The following is a 22,932-nucleotide window of genomic DNA, read 5'->3' as shown; positions in this document are numbered from 1 at the left end:
ATAACAAATGATGAGGTGCTTTATTATGTCATGGTTATGTGCTGATATATCTGAGGTTGGTCCGTTTACTGTCTCACCACAAAAGGATCGCACAAGTTTGGAGGTGGATCAAGAACCTCCATTTTAACGTGGTCTCAGACCAGTTTTCCAGTACTCTGTTGACAGTTTTCAGTCCAAACCGTTGTTATTTCAAATGTTTTAATCGCAAACAAACAGATAAAGTATCCAAGCGTTCATAGATGCGATCAGATGACAGGAGGCCTCGAAATAAGGACTATATTGTGCATGGTATGTCTTTATTTATCAAAATTACAGCAAGCAGAAAACCTGGAGCCATTTAGTATTTTTTTGCAGTATACACGCTGGAGTACTGTTTATTCCCTGCGTAAAGCTAAACAAAGCAGCCATGTGCAGTCTGCTGTGTGCACTGTACTTATTGGACCAGAGCAAGAACAGGGTTTTTCCTTGCTCAAAATGAGGCTGTAGTGGTACAGTTCTGATCACGTGCACACGTGCAGTGTACTGTGCCTTCAACTGACTCAAGTAAACACTTTCTACAAGCAACATTTTATTTTGGGAGTTCTAATAATTTTTTGATTGGAAAAAAAATACAATTATTGATTAATTGTGACCAAATTGTTACATAGTTAGTCATGTCGACTAAGAATTCCTGGATGGTAAATGTTCATCTACAATGTTCTGTGGTCCCAGTAATATTTTTTGTGTACTGAAAAAGCATATCACATAACCAGGTTATAACCTGGACACACTTATTATTTATTACAATAAATTTATTCTGCAGCCGAAATATTATTTACACAATTGTAGATCTTTTATTTTTGAAGCATTTAAGATATTCATAAAACTAGAATTACACCATATACTAAATCACACTTTAAATAGGGAAGTTGCTGCAGAGAAGCTACATTTTCTGTAACGTGGCTGCTTAACACACACATCTCCAACCCGGCAGCACAGAAGATCTATAAAATCTCTTCAGGTTCAAGGTGGACACTTAAGATTAGTGTCACCAATTCTACATCTGATCAAATCTCTCCCCTCTGTTTGAAATAAATCAAGGACTAATTTTAATAAATTCTGATAAATGTACCTTGTAAAGTAAATACAAACTCAACTTCACATGCCAATTAATAAGTAGATCTATAAGGATTTGTGGCTACTAGACAGACAGCAGTTAATAAGCAGAATCTGCAAACTATACCATACATTTGGTTTTTGAAAGAATATTGTTACTGTTTACGACAAAAATTCAAATATTTGAGGAAATGCAGTATTTCCACTTGTGAGCCGTATCTCCCACATATTCATCAAAGTCTCACATAAGCTGCTGCAAGTCTCACACCTTAACTCTGCACACAGCCCAACGTACAGTATGCATTAATCATGCTGACTTACTGGGGATTTTTTTTCCCTTCAGGGCTTCACCGCTCCATTTGGGAGTGCTGGGGAATGAGTATCTGAGCATGATATATTCAGCTCAGGCCTCATTTGGACAATGCAAAGCAGCAACTCTCCACTGACAGCCAGACTAATGGTGGGTGAGCAGCTTTTTTTAAGTTTTGTTACTGTTGAGTAAAAGCCTCCCACACAAACCAAAAACATTTTCTTGCTCAGACATCTCACACAAAAGCAATACAGCCATATGGACTGTGTGACCTGTGTGGTGGAACCGCCATCATATCAGATGTGGACATCACAGACTGGCTATTATTACATTTTTAATAAAGAGCCAATATCCAGCCTGCTCATGCTCTGGTCTAACAATAACGCGATTCTTTTTTATTCATGTGTCAGTGTGCACTTATGCAATCTACTGTATTTATTTGTGTAAGGAGACATGACATTGCCATTAACTTAATGGGCTCTGTAGACACAGCGGCAGAGGTCATGATGGGGACACCTGAGCACTTTCCATCTGCAACTTCGAAGCAAAAATTATTTAAAAAGGTTACTTCCCTCACATCCTCTAACAGTATACTCTAGTATAACCTTTTAAGTCTTCTCACAATCTACTGACAGGCTCACGTTGTATCTACTGGTGACAGAGCATCACGTTAAGCCCTCTGTCATGTCTCTGAGTGTCACATGTCTCTTGTGTGGGAGCACAGTAGGGGTTGGACAAACCTTTATTTCAAGTAGCAAAACAGAACTGAGAACACAGATGACATTTCTCCAGCGAAACAATAGCTGGCTCTATTTTCACCTTGGGCAACAACAAACATGCATCTCTGAGAAGAATAGCAGGCCCTGAGTCACAGTGATTCAGCCCCCTGCTTCATTGTGACTGTAGGGAAAAAAACAAATGTGAGATCTGCAATTTTGAGAAACCTGTGGGGTGCAAACACCAAATTTTAATCTACAAATTTAGACTTTTGTGTTCTGGTAAAATACAATGGCTTTTTTATTTTTAAAATGTACTAGAAAAATGAAAAACTTTATTTCTTGTATTTCAGTGATTCAAAGCAACAGGTGACACTTTTCTCAATGTGGTGAAAACACCTATCATCAAGGTACCTTCAAACAAGATGCTTTTCACCAAAATGTGCCAGTGGAGATTTACAGTGCCAGAGTGTAGAAGACTGTATTTTTTTTTTAATGGGTAGTAGATGTGTAATTCTTAAGCTTTACTATAATTTAACCATGTTTTTTTGATATATTTATTATTGGGCAATGTTACAATTTTTTTTTTATTTTAAAATACGATTCCTTTTTGTCGATTACAATCAATAGAAACAATATTCCAGTTAAAAAATGTACCATCTGTATTTCATTTCACTACAAACTACATATTACATTCAGCTTATTATGTACAACTACAGTAAATAACATTAATGCAGTTTAGTGCAACAGTCCTGTAATAAATTCTAAATGGATAAATCCCTCCAGGATGCTGGGATGGTGCGATCATAACAATTAACACAAATTCAGCTAATCCCTGTAAATTCTGCACGACCTTGCAATTTGGCATGCGCATGACCCCGCTCGCATGTTTGTACGAAGAGCAGGAAAACTTTACTGATTATTTCAGAAGCTAAAAGTTTTGTTCCATTTCCTCTGTCAAGTTTATAACTACAGTTTTTAGTTTTGCCCCTGAAATGTTCCCTAATATTTGTTGCAGTGACATCACTGCTCTGACTGCATTACTTTTAAGAAGCAGCTCAAGACCCATTTCTATGCTCTTGCTTTTAACTAGACCCGTTGTCTAATTAATTTAATCAAATATTATGGTTTTATTTTCAGAAATGAAAAAATGAAAAATAAATGAAAATGTGTTTTATATCATATTTTATATATTTCTTTTATATACAGTATATATATATAGATTTTAATTTCCTTTATTTGTTTCTCCCCTCTGACCTGTTCTGCAACTCACTGCCAGAGCTATGATATACATGTGTTGTACAATGATTTTAATTTATGTTATTTTTATTTTATTTTATCTTATTTTATTTGTGCATATATACATATGTGGGTGTATGTATATGTACGCTGTATTTGTGTGTTTGTATGAGCTTATTCATGTATTTATATATATGTTTCTCATGAAAAGGTTTTAAAAATAACAAATAAAGCTTATTATTATTATTATTATTATTATTATTATTATTATTAGTAGTAGTAGTAGTAGTAGTAGTAGTAGTAGTAGTAGTTGTAGTAGTAGTAGTATTACTTGCAGCAGGGAATTGCTGTCAACTCCAATTTGCCAAATCCACCCTGTGAATGGCAGTGTGCCAGGTGGAGGTGCTCCTGGCCTTTAAAGTAAATGAGAGATGACACTCTGATTGGTTGAATTCATGTTATGCCCAATACACACCCATGATTAATTATGGGTTTTGCTACAACCCCCTTGCTCTTTGCAACCTTACTCTGCCTCCAGATTTTGCACTGTTATTCACCAGAAGTGGAGTTGGACACCCCTAAATGCACTTCTGCAATGAACTTGAGACCATGTGCAACAGAGCATTAAAATAGGGCCCAGTAACTTCAGACAAGGTTTGTTGGTCGATGGTGCAATCACTTTCTGCTGCCTCAATATAGCAATGTGCAAACAATTCACCTGAACACACCTGATTTTAAGATCCACACACCCATGGACACACAGATGGGCGCAAGCTACTTACAGTGCAGTGTGCCGCTTTTCACCAGGTGGAAGAGAGGGCCTGTTGTTTTGTTACAGTCCCAATGTTTTGCTGCCAGCATAAATGTGTGAAAGGGTATAAAAATGAGAAGATGGATTGTTGAAAAAGAGTATGGAACTAAATAAATGCTGCAAAACAAATGTCAAGTCATTTCAAACACTAACCATGATACTTTTGTGGTGTTGAGAAAAAGCAGAGAGCAACGCAACAGGAGAGAGCAGACAGCTTCAAACAGTTCTGACAGTGAGTATGCCCAAGAGGCTTGAGCTCTCAGACAGCAGGAACTTTAAAGCCTCCCATTGGATTAACGATGGTTGAACACATCCTTAACTCTGACCAAAACAACAAACATCAAGACTGCTATGTGACGTCAGTCATGGAAACAGCCCAACCATACAGCTATTGGTGCACGACTTGCAAGAGGAGCAGCTGAAAGTTCATGAATGCCAACAATTCATGCTGTGGGCCTTCTGAATCCTTGTGAATGAAGTCAAATATAATCCTAAAAGCATGTGTTGTTAGTGTCGTCTGACTACAAAGTGATGCTTTTCAAGAGGTATCCAGTCAAGAGATATTCCTCTTTAAACCCTCAGCAATTCATGAGCCACACTTTTGGAATGAACCTACAAAGCTAAGCCAGCCACACTCCTTCAATAAAACACCTACGACAGTCTGCACAGGATCCAGCAGCCTGCACAGTTCCAATGGTTTTGTGCATGATGCTACTTCACAACAGGGATTTCAAATAACACAGCAGGACAGCAGCAGTTTATCCCTTTCAGAGAAGCTAGACAAACGTTAGTGAATTTCTACTAGTATAAAGCCTGAGTTTAGCTCACATCTTTGTTTTCATGCATGATTAAAAAGGTCTGCTGCTGTTCTCATGAATGGCTTGTTCTTGGTTGGAGTAATGGAAATATGTCATTAGCAGTACATTCAGAAAGTATTCAGACCTCATTACTTTTTTCACATTTTGTTTAGTTGCAGCCTTGTGCTAAAATCATTTAAATTTATTTTTTTCCCCTTATCAATCGACATACAATACCCTAAAACAACAAAACAAAAACTGAATTTTAGACATTTTTGGATATCTTTTTTAAAAGAAAAAATGAATTATCACATTGGGATAAGTATTTAGACCCTATACTATGAAACCTGAAACTTTGCTGAGATGCCCAGTTTTTCTACTTTGAGCCAGCTGTACAGGCCATTACAATTTAAATTTTTAAACAAAGAATCAAACAGGGCTCCAGAGTGTGACCATGTGAACAACAGACATGCAACAAGCTCACTGTCACTTGTAAATCACCTCGTCATGACTGTGATTTAAATACTCCGCAGAGCTTATCAGCCTATTGGCTTGCATTATCTAAAAATATAGGTGTGTATCAACTTTTCAAACATTTTTATCTGACGAAGATCCAAGTAGAATCAAAACATTGTCTTTATTACACTTGTGTGGCATAGAGTTAGTGTATGACGTTGCACGTATTTTGAGAGCCTTGCACCTAAGTTATGTGTATATAATTATTCTCCCTCAACTTCTCTAGTCTAGGCATCAAAATGTCTTTTAAGAGAACTCATGTTAGCTTTTACATACATTAATCATTACATAAAAAGTTTCAGTTATCTTAAATATTAGCAGTGAGTGTGGTTGCGATGGTACGACATTTTCACAGTGCTGTATCAGAAAATATCGCAGTATCACCATATGACAGAATAACTATTATAATCAGCCAGAATGACTCTTACAGGAATGAAATGAGATGGGTTAAGTTTTGGTTGAACAAATGTTTTATCATCATAATTAAGACCCCGAAACTATTTTTTAAAAATGGAAGTATGTGTAAAGTCTCCTTTTAAAAAAGAACTAAAATAGAGGTCAGACTCTTCATCCATTTGTTTTTGTTTATTGTGTTTGTTTGTTTTTCAAAACCGTAGATAAGCAAATGTACACTTATGATGACTGTCAACTTTTATATCATGGTATACCTTAAAAACGGCTTATATCTGCAACCCTAACAGTGAGTATCACGTTTGATGTCAGATCCTCAGAATAAAACATTCCTCTAGAGTTACTCATTCCCCATAGAAAGATGTTACAATCTGAAACCCAACAATTTCATAATTCAACACTGCTATAAGGAAATATCCATCGAAAAAGCATGAATGCAAATGTGTAGAGCACAGTGTGCCTGAAAGACTCAAATGCAATCCAGCAACAAAGAAATGTGTGAGGAGAAAAGTTACAAGACTAAGTAACTACTGGAGTCTGTAGTTTACAAAATGACAATATGAACACAGACACTCTGCTCTGCACGACTGCAGAACAAAAGGACTTAAGGATTGCATAGTTTCAGTGAAAAGCTTCACAGAGGCAGCTGAAGACGTACTGTACCAGAGCAGTACATTACATCTGGCTCTCCGTTCTCCCTGCATGCTTCTGTGGCAACTAAGCCTGTTGCTTAGCAACCTCTTAATCAATACCTGGTCCTTGCCGGAACAAAGCAGAACAACGAGAGGAGGAAATAATGGAGGAACATTTAGCTAGCAGCCTTACAGTACAAAAGCCATGTCAGACACCATCCGAGTACGTATCAATCATTGCTGGTCACCATTAGCAACATCTTGCTATTGTTGGCTCATTGAATACTTGTATAACAGATGTAGAGGAACGGATTAAATAGAATCTGAAATGTTTGGATTATAGGGATTAGAAACTGCATAGCCGGCTGCATTCCTTATTTTCCAACAAATTGACATAGACAGAACTGGCCTAGACCATTTTGTGGGGTTAAGTGGGAATAAAGGGTTGAGCTTGTTTGGTCAAACAACATTTCAAGCCAAGCTGAGTTTGTGTCCTTTTTACCAGCTGCTGATCAGAGCAGAGGGGTTAGCCCTAAAGTTAAGGCTAATGTATAGCCTCACATTGGAAACCGACCAGGCATAGCACATAGATAATAGGGAAATATCTGACTGTTGAGTCTCTCCTGAGTTAAGGAGACAATCACTGATCCCAATTTAAAAATTAATTTGCTGGTATTACTACTGTGACTCCTGAATACTGAATAAAAATTTGAAATACTATTTATTTCAAATTTTATTTCAAATTTGTCCCCTCTCTCTCCCCATTTCCCGCTTAAACTGTCCCGTCCATTCAAGGAAATAAAAGCCCCCCCCCCCCAAAAAAATCTTTAAAAGAAGTATCGGTTCAGGCACTGTTTAGGTATCTGTACCACTTAAAAAGAATCTTTTTAGCACCGGTATCAGAAAAAACCTGGATGATATCCAACCCTGTTCTTGCTAGTTGAATCAGATTTGTCTGTTCAACACAAATATCTGATGATTCAGGGTTTTTTTTCATATAAAGTTTTAAGGTTTGAACGGGCTCAGTGGGAGTTCAGTGTGACAACGTTCACTTGATATAGTAAACAAGTTAATGACAAATCATGTGCACAACATTTTTTGCAGACACTAGATATCAAAACAAAGCCAAACACTTAAGATCCTGTGTGCTGTAAATTAACCATGTCTAAACAGAAGAGAGAAAATATTGTTATCTCAGAGCCTTACAGTGTCTCTCCTCCTCTTTGCTGCTGCATCGTGGCCGCTGCAGCTTGTATAAAAGAGTATAATTAAAGTCAAGAGCTCTCACTCTGCGGCAAAATCTCAAGACCAGAGCAAACTCAGTCGAGTTAGACTCTCTAACTGATGATTCGAATATTCAACTTTAAAAGGGCAGCCCTATAAAGAAAGAAGTCAAGCGCCATCTGCGGAAAACATTTCCAGGAGATGGTTAACTAGATGAAGGAACAGATCCACCAGAGGGACACTGAAATCCTGGATCTGAGAGGGAATACAGAAAGTCTCTCTCAGATACCCACAAACGAGCTGTTGAGCAAAGGAGCTGGACTTCTCTTTTGTGAGAGAGCCTGGCAGGGAAAATACAACACAGGACAAGTTCAAAAAAGATCTGGCCAAGAAAGAACAGAACTTGGAGACCGAAGCAAGACAGACGTGGGACAGAAGGGGGACCTGGAGGAGCTGTGTCTGAAAATGAATGAAAAGCAGAGATGCTTCTTGCTGTTTCACAAGACGAAAAGAGAGGGCAGACAGACCCAGCTGGAAAAACTGACAATCAAAATGCATGAGTAGAGGCTGAAAAAGTAAGAAAAGGATGGATGAGGCTAAGAAAGGTGTTTTGAGCTGGATGCATAAGAAGTGTGACAGCAACAGAAAGGTTGAGGAGGTGGCTGGGTTAGGGTTACAGTTAGACTGGACAACAGTAGCCCTCTCCCTCCCCACTTCACCTCTCCACCCTCCCCCCTCTGTCTACCTTATTCCTCCTTCTATCCACCCCTCTTCCCTTCACACTCATCCTCTACATCTTCGCACTCTCATCCTGTTACATTAATGGCAGCACAGAGGCTCAGTGATCTCACTGCAGCCTCACAGAACCACCTCCACCTGTCCAGCTGCGTGGAGTTATATTCTGTGTATATGCTGTATATTCTCTCTGTGTCGGTTTTCCCCTGGTGCACAGGTTTCCTAACAGAATCCAAAAATATGCACTTTAGGCTAACTGGATACTCGCAACTCTACACAAAAAATCAGACACATTAAAATTCAATAATTTCCCCTGGTGCTCAAGTGTTCTCCAAATATAAGTCACATTAGAAAATAATCAAATAAACAATCAAATAAAAGGCTGATGTTTCTGCCTCTTTTTATGAAAATGGTATGGATTTTTTTTTGGTTTTTTGGGGTTTTTTTTTTACTGGAATTGGGACCATAATTTACAAACGTGCTTCATACTCTGATTGGTTGCATTATTAGCCTCACTGGGTGTATGCATCACTGTTTACATATCTTATACTCCTCAAGATGGCGGTATAGTTGCTCGGCACGAACATGAGCACAATACAATACAATTGAAATGTTTTTGTAACCAGTGGTGTTGCCCCTGCTGTCCAACAGAAAGACTGCAGGTGTAAAGCACTGCAGCATTGGCTTCACTTTTCAGACCCAGAAACGTTCCCTTGGGTGTACCAGGTTAACCCTTTGAAACCTGAGCAAATTGGCTTGATTCTTTTCAAAAACATGGAGAGAAAGCAATGAGCACCTTTTAAAAAAGACCAAAAAATTAGCAAGAAACTTGTAAAAAAAAAATTTTAAAAATTGCTTGAAATTGACCCCCCAAAAAAGTAAAAAAAACTAAAGCAGGAAATGACCTAGAAGAAAAGTCCTTAAATAAAATAAAAATAACAAAGATTATAATTATATAGTTTATTGGTACTCAACTCTTTTTTAAAGCTATTTCTCAGGTCATTTGTCTCTGTCAGCTTTTATTACTTTTTGCAATTTGCGGGACATTTAATTCCAAGTTGCAGATCGCAGTTTTTTATTATTTCATGTCGCAGAACAAAAGGTGAAAATTTGTTTTAACCACATACCTTATTTCAGACTTCTAATAAAAAAAAAACATTTATAAAAACCCACTGACTTTGAGACAAGGGATCCAGAAGTGCTGAAATGCTCATTCATTTCCAGGTTTTAGGACTCATTCCTGGGGTTCTCAATAGAGAACAATATTAAGATTTGGACCTGAATTTTTAACAGCACTACTTAATACCTTAATACACTGGTTTTTAGCTTAAAAACATTGTTTGGGGTTTAGTTACTTTTTAAATATAGAGTGTTATAAGGAGCCGAGTGAATGTTATATAAAACAAAGAAGAAAATATAATATACGGGAGACATACTTTGTATTAAATTTGTTAATCGGCACAAAGTGATTATATAAAAGGTATTTTTTTATTAGGGGAAAGGTAAAAACTGAATGCTAAAAGCTGATTATATATATCTATGACTAGATTTCACACTTTTTTTTTTTCCAAAAGACCTGCTTTGTCCGAGGTGTCAAGAATCAGTAAAATCTGAGTAGGTGTGAGGCAAAAAGTGTGAGAGCGAGAGTGCAAGTGCAAACCAAACTAGTGCAATTACAGTACAGTGAGGCTGGAGAGCTGCTGCGCGCGCGCGCGCGCGCGTGTGTGTGCGTGTGTGTGTGTGTGTGTGTGTGTGTGTGTGTGTGTGTGTGTGTGTGTGGTGTGTGTGTGTGGTGTGTGTGTGTGTGTGTGTGTGTGTGTGTGTGTGTGTGTGTGTGTGTGTGTGTGTGTGGTGTGTGGTGTGTGTGTGTGTGTGTGTAAGAGAGCGAGACTGTGGGAAAGTGAGTGGGAGACTGGTGTCATACAGTACACCTTGCTGTGGGCGAGTGGGGGTGGAGCCGAGCGTCGGTCAGGTAAATAGAGACTACACACCACCACATCTCAGAGGACATTATCCTACTTCTTGTTTGCAGTGCACTTTCACAGCCAAGGCAGCCATCTGGAGCACTGACATCTTTAAGAAAAAAAAAAACCTTTCTTATTTTTTTTTTTTTTTTAAACACCCCCCTGAATACCATGTTGCCACATTCACAAACACAGTGATAATATACTGACAGTCCTCTCTGACATCTGTACTAAAACTCAAAGCTTTAGTTGTTTTACTCGTGTTGCTGAAAAAGAGAAACATCCAAGAGAGAAAAATCCATTATCACATGTGGGAGGTATTAATGCACATGCGTGTGGGTGTGGGTGTATCTGAAGAGCATGAGGGTGGTGATAAAACTGTGTGGCTGTAGGATGCCGCTTGATGAAGAGAAAGGTTTGTTTTCAATTTTCATCTGAGGCACAGTTTCCTGTCAATGACAAACATGTAGCTGATGTGTACTGCAGTCATGGCACTAACATGCTTTCATCTGGGCTGTGGTTTTTGTCTCAGTGGACTTAAGTGGTATCGCAGTATTATGGTACCAGTGTATTTCGTAATCCTGACGGTATGCTTTTCAATACCGTCAAAAATGCAGGTGCTCTTCTTTTTATTAAACTAATTTTATGTAGTGCACAGCATGCACCACCAGAGCTCAGCTGAGTTGAAAGAAACCCTGACACCTAGTGGTGGAGGTATAAGTCACATGACTGTAAACATGGGGACCATGGGGAACAGAGCAGCATAGTCACACACTGTATACCCCAGGGAAGTTTTCGGAAAGTATGGAGGTAAAACTACTGCAATCAGTTACAACAGTCCTGCAATAGACTGGGCTTGATCATTTCTGTGATGCGGTAAACATTGCAAAAATAATGGTATTTGGTAATGAAAACCAAATCAAGCATACAACAAAAAATACTGTGAAATTTGACAAAATGGGGAAGGATATTTTTTTTTTTAAACCTGGGTTTCCCCAAGTGCCAAACTCTGAAACTGAAAAATGAGGCCAATACGGGAGTTGCAAAAACTGCAAATGTCCACTTGAGGCTGGCTCCAAAACAGAGTAAATCCTTATAGGCCTGCGTTTTCTAATGGCCAACTTTGCAGCAGGAATAAACATGTTTAGAGCTGGTACAAAAAAAGGTTTTGGTGTATTGGCTAATGTCATCATTCATGACAACTATGCTGTGGGTGAATTTTTTCATAACTCACCACAATAAGTTTTACTAAGGCCCAAAGAGTGTATATTTAGGGGCGGAGCCACTTGAGTGACAGGCTGTCTGCAAGGCTACAGTCTATGAGTCAGATTCATCCCTTGCTCCTCCACAGCTCCACCCACTCGTCCAAATATGGTCACTTCTGGCTCAAAAAAAACACTGGGCCTCCAAACAGTCCACAAACCAATGGATGATATCACAGTAGCTATTACAGTCTATGGTATGATGCTGAGGCACAATTAACCATTTAGACATTCCTGATTTAATTTCCAAAGAGAGGACAGCCACAAAAGGCTTTCACTGTAGAGGAAGATGCCTGCTTCAAAATATAGTTACGATGCAATTGTCTTAAACAACCAACATGAAATACTGAGAACAAAAAAATCCAGGAATTTACAGTGTAAGTTTATAGTAGAGGAGTAAAAGTATTCATTTTAATGCTATTTCAAACAAGAGAATCTGGTTTCTACCAAATCCCACTCTCATTATTCATCTGATCTCTGTCATTAGTAAATCTACTGCTCTTCGCTCCAATTCAATTTCCTTTCCTACACAGTTATACAAGGTTTAATAAAAACTTTTCAAAGGATTGCATAATATATTCTCTGACTCAAAATGCTGGAGGATACATTTGTCTATTGTGGACACTAACAGTTTTACAGGAACTGGGAACAGATTAGTTTCTGTGGGCTGAAAGAAAAATACAGAAGGTGCTCGCTTCAATATTTTTCTTTCTTCCATCGCTTTCATTTAGATTGTATCCACAGTGTAATTAGTTCAGATTTAGTGTTAGTTTAGAGCAGGGGTATTTAATTAAATTTCAAAAGGTCCAGCTCCTAAATTTACTCCCAGCAAAGGTCCAAACCTCATAATGTCCAGGGTTTCCCACACATTTATTTATTTGTGGCAGCCTGTGGCAGTCCACAATCAAAACATCTGCTGCCACAAATAAATGTTTTATGTTTTGTTTTTTTCTTTTAAGATATTTTTTGGGGCTTTTTATTGCCTTTAACCTGCGGTCGCTGCGGCAAGGATATGTGGGGCACCAGCTCTGCCAACTGAGCCACCAAGTGCCCCATGTTTTATGTTTTTGAAGCTGGACCATCATTAGGAGCACTACTGGAATACAGCTACTGCTCAGTTATACATTGCATCACTCTCCGGAGAACAGAGTGTACTTTGCAAAACATTAGGCACGGTGAAAGTGAGATTTAATTGTTAAGTTCGCTGCTTATACCAACTTGCATTCACCTGCCTCTGCAGCAGCTCATCCTCTCATCCATTGATCTGGTCACCTCTGACAGGATTGACAGATCAATACTTTGTCCTGCAATTTAAAACTCCACAAAATGCTGCTGAGTAACAAAAGAACTCATGAGGAATTCCACCTGTGCTGCATTCACAGATTCACAAAAACATTATCATCAATTGTCAGACATAGATTTAATTCTGTGTGAAACGTCTATAATGTGTTCCGTAGCCTACCCCTACATCTAAGAAATAAAATCAACAACATGCATTTCCATGTAGAAAATAGTCAAAGTAGGGGACTTTTAACATGCTTGCACACTGAACTTGCATGGCACTTTTATGGAAAACAGATAGCCAGCTTTACCAACAATAAAATTAGTCCTAGCACAATAAAGTTGAGGCCTTCATTTTGAGTAAGGGGACACAGAATCTTCTAAATAAAGTCAAATAAAAAGAATCTCTTTAAAAAAAATCCAAACAGATCACTGAACTACAACGATGAACTACAAGATAAGCACATGTATCCAGGTTTTTTAAATATGGGAAAACCAGTGAAATAGGCTATCAACTGCTCTCCAATTGCCAGCAGACCGAAGTTGTGGACACAGCTCTCCAGCAGATAAATATGCCTTTCTGTGAGTGTTTGTTGGAAAGTAAACATTAGAAAGCAGCATGGTGGCCACTGAAAAATGTTAAGGTGGCTACTTCGTATGATTTATCTCTTACCAATTCAGTCTCTCTCTCAAGCCCAGTAAAGATGAATTTGTGTGCTGTTTAGACAAAAACGGACTGTATTTTGTGACAGCGCATCTTTGCATCTTGCCAGTTGGGTGAACTATCCCTTTAAGGAGATAAAATAAGTGCACCCACATAGGGGTTGTATTTCCATTGAAGCCAATCGAAGCCGGAGTCGATAAATACATTTGACAACTGCAGAGTCATTTGAACCGCGTGTAAATACCCATTGTAACCTTGACCGGACCATTACATTAATGAGATAAGATGTTAGTGGGTTTTAGTGGGTTTTTTGTGCAGACTCACAGTTACAAGTCTATTCAAAATTGATCATGGTGTGTGGAAAACAGTCTCAAAGTCTATAACTTGAAGGTAGCAGGTCAGTTGCTCCATACTGTCATCTCTGTCTACACGTGGTGAACAAGTGATTTGTTTGTCCAATTAAGTGAAAATATCACTATTTTAACTGGATTCGCTGTGCCTGCAGTGTACAGCCACAAGCTTCTGAAAAAAAACAACACTCCTTCAAGACCATCATTTATTTTCACTCAATTATCGGAAATTAGTCACAGTCTGGATAGACCTGTCTGTCTTTCTTTGTCCGCACAATGGCCTGCTATCTGGTTACACCTGGTACAAAGTCTGATTCAACTCTACTCTAGTGAATACATCATTGCTAACATCTACTACTAAAATCTACAAAAGGGTTCCAGTGTATTTCTTCTACTACCAAGTGTGCCATGATGTTTCTCTACATGCTCTGCTGCAAACAGAAATAATCTAATTCATGTGCTCATAGGTTTCCCTGTAACTTGTTTTACTGTCTGCTCAGCTGCTAAATGAGAAAATGATTTCCTGTCTCACTTGGCCGTTACTCATAACTGCGAAACAGCAGTTCACTCATGAAGAGTTCACTTTGCTCCTGGTACAAACATACACCTTGAAAGCTCGATAGTGATTTCATTTTATGTCTCTTTGCCATTTTATATGTAGAAATAAGGTTCACTGCAGAATTGAAAACCAATTCACATAGTGAGTTGGCTTTGTGACCCTCTTCAACACTTGGCAACATGCAACCTGAACAAGACCCTGACTGTATCAGGGAGAACAAAAAGTGAAAACATGATTATTATAAACTAGAATTACTGCCTTAAAGTTGTATGCCTCCACCAACCAAGTTGTTGTTTACATCCAGAGGACTTTGAAGAATTCTACTAAAAAGGCTCTATTGGCATTTTATTTTATTCGTTTTTTGCAAAATGGAAGTTATCACTATATTGAAATGTATGATTCCAGCGAATGATTTCCAGTTAGAAACATGCTGTCTTCGAAACTTTTTCCACAGAGGACTACAGAAAACAGAGATTTGTCACCTAATGCAACAACAACTAAGGACTCCATATTAGCAAAGCCACTGAGCTTGTGGTTGGACGACAAGAGGGAGGGGAGAGAATACAAAGTTGTAGCCATAAAAGTAGACAATGCTTCAAATGTGGATGTTGCTGTAAAGAATCTACAAATTCTAAAACATTTATGCTTCACAAATATCTTCAACGCAACAGCCCACAAGATCTATACAATCAGCACAGTTTCAAAGTGGACACCCAAGATAAGTGTCAACAGTTCAGTATCTGACCAAATGTCTCTCCTTCTGTTCTGAAGTTATGGTGTTAAATAATAGCCAGAAAAGTGTTTTTGTGGAATATTATGTCACTGTGAAGCTGACTGTTGACCTTTTGTATATAAAATGTCCTCACTTAATATTATCCTGTTAGAAATTTTTGTTAAGAGAGACACAGCACTGCTGCTTTGTTTAATATGTCTGTTAATTTGTCTACAGTGCGACATCGGTGTATATGTTGAATGTGCTACGCTCAATCAGTCTATGAGATAAATGAAATTTCGGCAGTAGCACACGTGCAACACAGCTGTGTGCTGCATGTGTGGGAGACAGAGCTGCTTGATTGTGTCAGGTGAGCGTTTGTTTGCTAGTTTGTGTGTGAGGTAGATCATAGCCCATCGCATCGTGACATTGAGACAGCGCCTGGATGCAGGCGACAGATATGTTTTTAAAAATGTAGCAACAACACATACATTCATATACAGGATTTATATAACGTGGACAAAGTGTCTCTCGCTCCATCCCTCCCTCTGCCCCTGTTGATGGTATGTGCATAAATAAGATTGATAGCCTAAACAAATAAAATATTTAAATCTTTTTTCCTTTGAAAGGCCATGGAAAATGACTTTATAATTTTTTTCTTTAACGTGCAATGCTGCTTTGGTGTTAAGATTTTATCAAGATAGAATATGCTTTTGTTTAATTTACATTATATTCTATTTTATATATCTTTCAAATATTATATATTCATGACAGTTTGTATTTGAGCATTCCTGTGTTTTATTTCATCTCGTTGTAATACACTTTGGTCTGTGTTTGTTGTTTTTTTAATGTGCTCTATAAATAAACTTGACTTGACTTAAACATCAAATCCAATCAACATAACTGCAGGCATGGAAATTGATTTAAACACATACTCGCACTGGGTATAGGCTTCATCCATAGGCATTAGAGTTTGGCTCCAGCGCCCCCTGCCCACAGCAGACAAATCAATACTCTAACAAAACACTCCGGAAAAGAAAGCAGCTCATTATCCTGTGCAAAAAAAACCTACTGACAGTGCCATCCATATGCATCAAATTGATAAATAACACAAAAGCATCCACGAGTGTGTCGCTTCTTTCAGTTGTAGCATACAAAACAAATCGTAGCATCTCATTTCAAATGCAATTATATCAGATTTGTCCTGTGATGGACAAGGTACACAACTAAGTTACTTGAGTCAAAGTATAGATATTCCTGGTCAAATATTACTCCAATACATCTGAAAGTTGCACAGTAAAATTATAACTAGAACCTGTCTCTACCTGCCCAATCTGAGTGGTGCATGCACAAGGTAGAGGTACCGAAGCACCACTTCCACAAACAAAACACCGTCAGAACCGTAGGATTACAGTTTATGGACTTTTGTGTTTTGTCAAAGCAAAAAAAATTATCTGCTGATTTCTGAGCCAATGTAACGAGTAACACGAGCCGTCACAGAATTGTATTGGAATAAAAGTAAAATACTTGTCTTTCAAATGTAGTGTAGTCAAAGTCCTGAGTTTCCAAAAAAATAGCAGTCAAGTAAAGCAGATTCTCAAAAGGTGTACTTGAGTGCAGTACTTAAGTAAAAGAGCTTCACTGCTGTCCACCACTGTTTTTTTTTTTTAATTAACCCACTTTTGCTAAACACTATTAATGTCTGTCAATAAAATTGTTTATACATTTTTACCTTTAACTACTCTGTTTTCTCTGCAATACAGTCCAAAGCTACCAGCCTGCACTAACCTATGGAACTGATGATATAAAGGGTTAAAACAGCTCCTTGTTATTAAGTACATTTTTGCAGTTGGCTTTAGTAAAAGTTTGGGAAGTTTTGATCACTCTGTACAATTAGAACACCAAGAAACTTTTTGTGTTGTTTTTAACGTGTCGAGTTTTTGTCGCTCTACATGTAAAGTCCTGTCACACTTACAGCCTTTCTCCACTCCAGATGCAGCAGTGTAGAGCTCCCTGGTGCAGTCTGGCTTCACACTCTCCAGCTCTTGGATAGACTATTGGTAAGTTGCCATCCGGTCAATATGTATGTATCAAACTACTTTGGCTATGATTGGCGAATGCATAAACATGCTTTTTGTTTTTACTCCAACAACAACTGAGTACTCTCACTCTTAGCAGTGCTTGAAAAATACCATTAGAAGCAGTAATTTCACTGTTATTGAGCACCGGCACCCTAAGAGATACAGAATTAGTTTTGACATTTTACTGTTGTAAACAGCCTGCACCCTGCTGGTTATTTTCCATCTTACTAAATTAACATTTTCACTGAATCATGGAAACTTTTTTATCTTCTTTTATGTGTTTTATTCCTTTTCTAAAAGCAATTAAAACAGATACTAAATGTTATCTAATTACCCTTTTGATTGCCTTGAAAGAGTAACTCAATCTATATTATTATTATTATTATTATTATTATTATTATTATTATTATCATCATTAGTATTATTTACTTTTAATGGTCTGATGCATCAAAGTGATCAAATACAAATTACAGATTAAAAGTAACACCATAATCTACTGTAATTAATCAGGTCACACGCTCATAGACACCCAACCACAGAGTTGCAGCTATTTTTGAGCTCTGGGTCTGATGCAAATCCCTGCAAATCCCTCTAGCTCATGTTTATGCATGACACATATCGCCTGGCAGCAAACGTCCTCCATGAATCAGAAGCCACTCTGAGTATTCTCATGAATTTTACAATGCAATCAATGCCAAATCTATCAACAGCAGCTTTCCCTCAAGGCAAGAAAACTTCAGAGACTAGAAGAACTAAGGACAGTTAAATCTGTAAAGTCATGTGCCACTATTCTGAATAAAGCAGGGCTGTGCCTAACGCAGAATTATGTCAGTTCGGGATATTTGTTCCTTTTTTTCTGTGTAGCATTTGTAGGGTTTCACTCATTTCCATTCATTTGTGGTGGCCCACCAGGATTATAACATCTGCCCCCACTATTTGATTTTCTATTTTTGGGGCTGGACCGTCATTATGAGCGCTATTTGAATATGTAGCGCTCAGTTATGCACTACACCACACTCACAGACAGCAGCTGGACTAAATCTCAGTCAACCGAGGGGTCTCTGATGATTCAAATCTTTCACCTCCAGGGGCAGCCCTGGAGTAGAGCCCTATAAATGTTGATTTTTCTTTTGGTCTGGACTTTTGTTTTGCCAATTTCAGCTGGATTTAACAACAACTAATCAGATAAATTAACAAATGACACAACAAATGATACTTCATAAGTTACAAATTGCAATGAAAGTTACTCAACCTCCGGAAGAAGAATTAAGTTCCTTTACTTGAATAAAAGGAAACATACCACACTGTGAAAATAATCTGTTACAAGTCAAAGTCCTGCATTTCTTTTTTCTCAGATATTTTTTTTTCCTTTACTCAACAGGACAGATACAGCATGAAAGGGGGAGAGAGATAGAGAGAGAGAGAGGATGACATGCAGCAAAGGGCTAAGGTTGAAATCTAGCCTGCAGCCACTGCAGTAAGGACATAGTTTTTGTACATGGGGTGCCTACTCTATCAGATGAGCCTCTGGGTGCACCAAAAGTCCTGATTTTAAAACGTTTCTTCGTCATAATTAAGTGCAATCAGAAAAATGTACTGAAAGTATTAGTAGTAAAAGTACCCAATGCAGAACAGTCTAAAACAAAAAGCACTCAAAACCTAAATAAAGAAAAAAAATAGAAAAAGACTTAAATGTTTATCAAAATAGTTGTCAATTAATTTTCTGTCAGTTGGCTAATGAATTTAACAACTAATTGCTGATAACTATATAAACTGTTTGGTAATTTAATTTAGAAGAAAAACATAATATTTTTACAAACCCTTCTCATTTTTTAAGAAAAAATCTTAATTTGTAAAATAATTAGTCAGTAAAGCTGTCTGATAAATGTCTTGAAGTAAAAGTACAATATTTGAAATGTAGGAGTAAAAGTATACCTGAATGTATGGCATGAAAAAAATAACTCAAATTAAGTACATGAATCTCAAATTTCTACTTAAATACAGTACTTGTTTAAATGTACTTATTTACATACTACCACTGACCGGCAGCCTTTTCTTATAGGAAAACACTTTTCTCTTAAAATCCAATTTCAGATGCTTATTTAAAGCCTTATTTTTGCTGAACTTGTTGAAGACTTACTAAACTACAGACACCTGCAGTGAGAATCTTGGATCATAATCTGTCTACGATATTGATCTTTGTTAAGCTGGCAAACTGCTCTGCCCTGTGGACCATCACAGGAAGCTCCAGCCTCTGTCAAACATGTGTTTCCGTTGACATTATCCTGCACAAAAGACACACAGAGATGGGGGCTGGAAGAGTCGAGTCGGAGACTAACCTGCATCACTCTGGCTGAAGACAGCCATGGTCTGTCCACCCACTGTGTGCATCGTGAAGGGATGGTCCCTTGGGACCTGCGGTGATGCATCCTTCTCCCCCACAGCACCCAGGCCCGTCAGCTCCTCACTCAGGCTGAAACATACCTGAGAAAGCATGTCTGAGTCAAGGCCCCACTGACTGAGTCATATTAATACCTCTTTGATTCATCAGATAAGGTCAAATATATGATATTAAACTGTATTGATTGCCGTGAGGAAGCTGGGTCAATGCAGCAGCAAATTGTGATGAGACGCCGCAAAGACGAAAAATATGGAAATTAAGCTGTGCTTAAATATACAATATATGCAGTATGAATGGAGAAAAATATCTCAGCTGCCTGTGCAGTATTACATAAAGCAGTCTTACCTCTGTTTTGCCTTGCTTCCTGTCAGGTGGATGAGAAAACCAAAACAGTATGCATCAATGATACTGATAATCAACAACAGTATTTAAGCATATAAAAACATGTATTAAAAGCTTGGTAATTAATATTTTCACAACATACTTTCCAATGGTTATCTTTCCAACTTCTCCCTTTTCTGTAGCCTTGTTCCATTGCTGAGATAAATACTTGGGAACCTGGTGAGAGAGTTATGACAATTTAAGAGGTCACCAGTGAGTAAACATTATTAAGACTGCAGCTCCTGTGTGTTCACCCGTCAAACAGTCTTTCCCCCCTGTTGCTGTGTAGCACCTCAGTGGTTTGTTTTTTAAGACACAAGGAGGAGGTGAGTAAAAAATACTTTAAGTTTACTTAAAAACTATCCATGTTTTTTTTTTGTTTTTTTTTTATGAAATAAAAAGACTGTGGTCCACGTGTTCAGGGTGGGCATAAGAAGGCTCAGTTATGTTGATCCTATTGTTTACCATTGTTTAGGTACACTGATCAAAGTTATAGTGTTAAAATTACAGTTGACTAAATAGAAATGATATAATATGAAATGTGTAAAATTAATATTTCATTTCATTTCAAATGGATGAAGGTCTGATCACTGAAACATTGTTTGGTAGTTTGTTTGGGGTTTTTTTGCAACTTATAGGATAGTGTGCGGGAACTTTTTTTTTCATCTACTGACAATTTTCTCCTCCGCAGCTCTCTTCATTTTTTTTAAAGGCATGCATCAACCTCAACATTCAAAGTTGCTGTGTTCAAATAATATAAAATATAGCAAATAATGTAAATTATTTAATATTAATAATTCCTAAAAAGAGGGGTGGTGGGGGGAATGGAAGTGGGAATGTTAAAAAAAATAGGAAATAAATATCTATATTTTTAATATTAGACACATAGATACAAAGATATAGCTATTTTTATGTCATCTGAAGTAGAACTATGTAACTGCGTCATGTAAGAATCGGCGCTTAAATAATAAAACACACTTGGGTTATCGGAATAAAACCATAGAGTGGTAAGTGCTAGAAGTATCAAAAACATAAAATACTAAGGTTTTGGGTTGAGATAAGAGGAAACTCAACTCGACGGGGAAACAATCTGCGGCACAACACCTGTGGAGATATCGCCTACACACAACGCTAAATTAGCATGTTGCTCAATAAAAACTTTTAATTTTTTAAATAACTGTTAATTTCGACATTATATTGTTAAACTGCGGCCATTTTAAGTCCGTAAACGGCTGCCTGCTAGCCGACACATACTGGCTAAATTAGCTTAGCGTTAGCGTTATTTTCCGTTGGTCGCTGAGTGGAGGTGCAGGTGAACAAACCTTGACAAGCCACACGCCTTTACTTTGTTTGACTCCAGTGAGATCAACCTCCGTGTTTCCTGACATTTTGTTTAAAGTAGATACTAGCCAGGTGCGTTTTAACGCCTCGATTCAGTCGGAAGGGTCCAAATATGTAGAAACAAACACCTTTCAGACAAAACTGGTCGCTGGTTTGGGTAGAGGAACTGCAAAATAGCATTTCCGGTTACATCTTTCACAATAAAACTCCGAAAAATGTCACTGATCAAAATGGTTGCGTTAGAAGATTAGTCTTCAACTATTTAAAACGTAAGCAAATTGGTTTAACTTCTTTCAAAAACATAGATAGTAGGCAATTAGCAATTTAGGAATAAATGACCCGGAAATTAGCAAGAAATACGTAAAAATTACAAAACAAAAACACTTAAGTTAAAAAATAAAACAAAAAGAAAAAAGAAAAAGAATGAAAAAATATGGAAAGAATCACACCAATTTGCTTAGGGTTCAAATGTTTTACTGTTTAATTGATAAGATCAGAATGATCAAAATAAAACAAAGCAGGAAGTAAACCGCAGTCCTTCAGCTTAAAACCAGCAGCGCTGGTCAGCATTGCAGTAGGTCACTGTGCATTTCATTCCTTCATAAAGAATAATATCTACAGGGCACTTCTTTGTCTCCGCTCAGACAGGAAGTCCATCTAGATTAATTCACTTCAGAGACTCAAACAAACAAACAGAATATCAAATAGTGGCAATCTGAGGAGAACATCAAATACTTTAAAGATATTTTCTACGGGAGTTTGATGGGGGGAAAAAAGCTGGAAGTGAACCCAGACCAAGTCCTTACCAGACAATCTTACAATACAACCCTCTTATATACAACAATCCATAAATTCACCTCCAATCTGCATCTGAAAATCTGAAAACTTCAGGTCCTTTAAAGATGAAGTTTATATTTTTTTGAAACTGACATAATATTCTGAGAGGAAGACATGAGATAGATGATCTGTGAAAAAAAATCCGGTCCCTCTGTTTCCTCCCGGTGCTGTTATTGGGATTTGTAGCGATTTGTAGAAACTCACCGCGCTCAGCAGAGGTCAACCAATCAGAGCCAGGAGGAGGCTCCACTCTGTGTCAATCAATGCTCACGCACACGATGCGCAGCGGGCCGCCGTCGCATACGCTCAGCCAACGTCATTACTGTGAACTCGCGGCCTCCGAAGGAAAATTATGATACAATGGCCGAAAAAACAACCAGCAGCACGGTTCATTCCGGTGCTGACAGCAGCATATACGGCGAAGACAGAGTCTCAGTAGCAGGCCGAAGACAAAAAACGAGCTAAAAGGACAGAAGTCTACCGAGCTCGAGATAAAAACTATGGTGAACCCAGGAGCTGCTTTGCCGAGAGCTAACGGGAGCTGAGAGGACTCCAAACAGTGGTGAGTTAACCTAATTTCTGTTTTACAGCTAAAAATGTTTTTAATGGATGA

General features: G+C 37.9%; 2 protein-coding genes across 2 annotated transcripts in view; one reads left to right on the top strand and one right to left on the bottom strand.

The window, feature by feature from the left end:
• LOC121949101 (general transcription factor IIF subunit 2-like) overlaps positions 1–21,670 on the bottom strand; it is a 63,611-nt gene extending 41,941 nt beyond the window's left edge. Inside the window, exons 1-4 of the mRNA XM_042494701.2 lie at positions 21,464–21,670; positions 20,245–20,318; positions 20,106–20,124; positions 19,699–19,843 (exon numbers count right to left, since the gene is read on the bottom strand). Coding sequence (XP_042350635.2) covers positions 19,699–19,843; positions 20,106–20,124; positions 20,245–20,318; positions 21,464–21,529 — 304 coding nt within the window. The 5' untranslated portion in view covers positions 21,530–21,670. The remainder of the gene's footprint in view (positions 1–19,698; positions 19,844–20,105; positions 20,125–20,244; positions 20,319–21,463) is intronic.
• Positions 21,671–22,632: 962 nt separating this feature from the next.
• Positions 22,633–22,932, top strand: part of tsc22d1 (TSC22 domain family, member 1) — a 54,274-nt gene continuing 53,974 nt past the window's right edge. Inside the window, exon 1 of the mRNA XM_042494253.2 lies at positions 22,633–22,881. The gene's annotated coding sequence lies outside the window, so the exon portion shown is untranslated. The remainder of the gene's footprint in view (positions 22,882–22,932) is intronic.

Source organism: Plectropomus leopardus, chromosome 10, assembly GCF_026936395.1.
Source record: "Plectropomus leopardus strain MGB_pleo_1.0 chromosome 10, ASM2693639v1, whole genome shotgun sequence".
Classification (NCBI taxonomy): domain Eukaryota; kingdom Metazoa; phylum Chordata; class Actinopteri; order Perciformes; family Serranidae; genus Plectropomus; species Plectropomus leopardus.
Note: the sequence above shows the minus strand (reverse complement) of the source record. Positions and strands in the feature narration are given on the sequence as shown.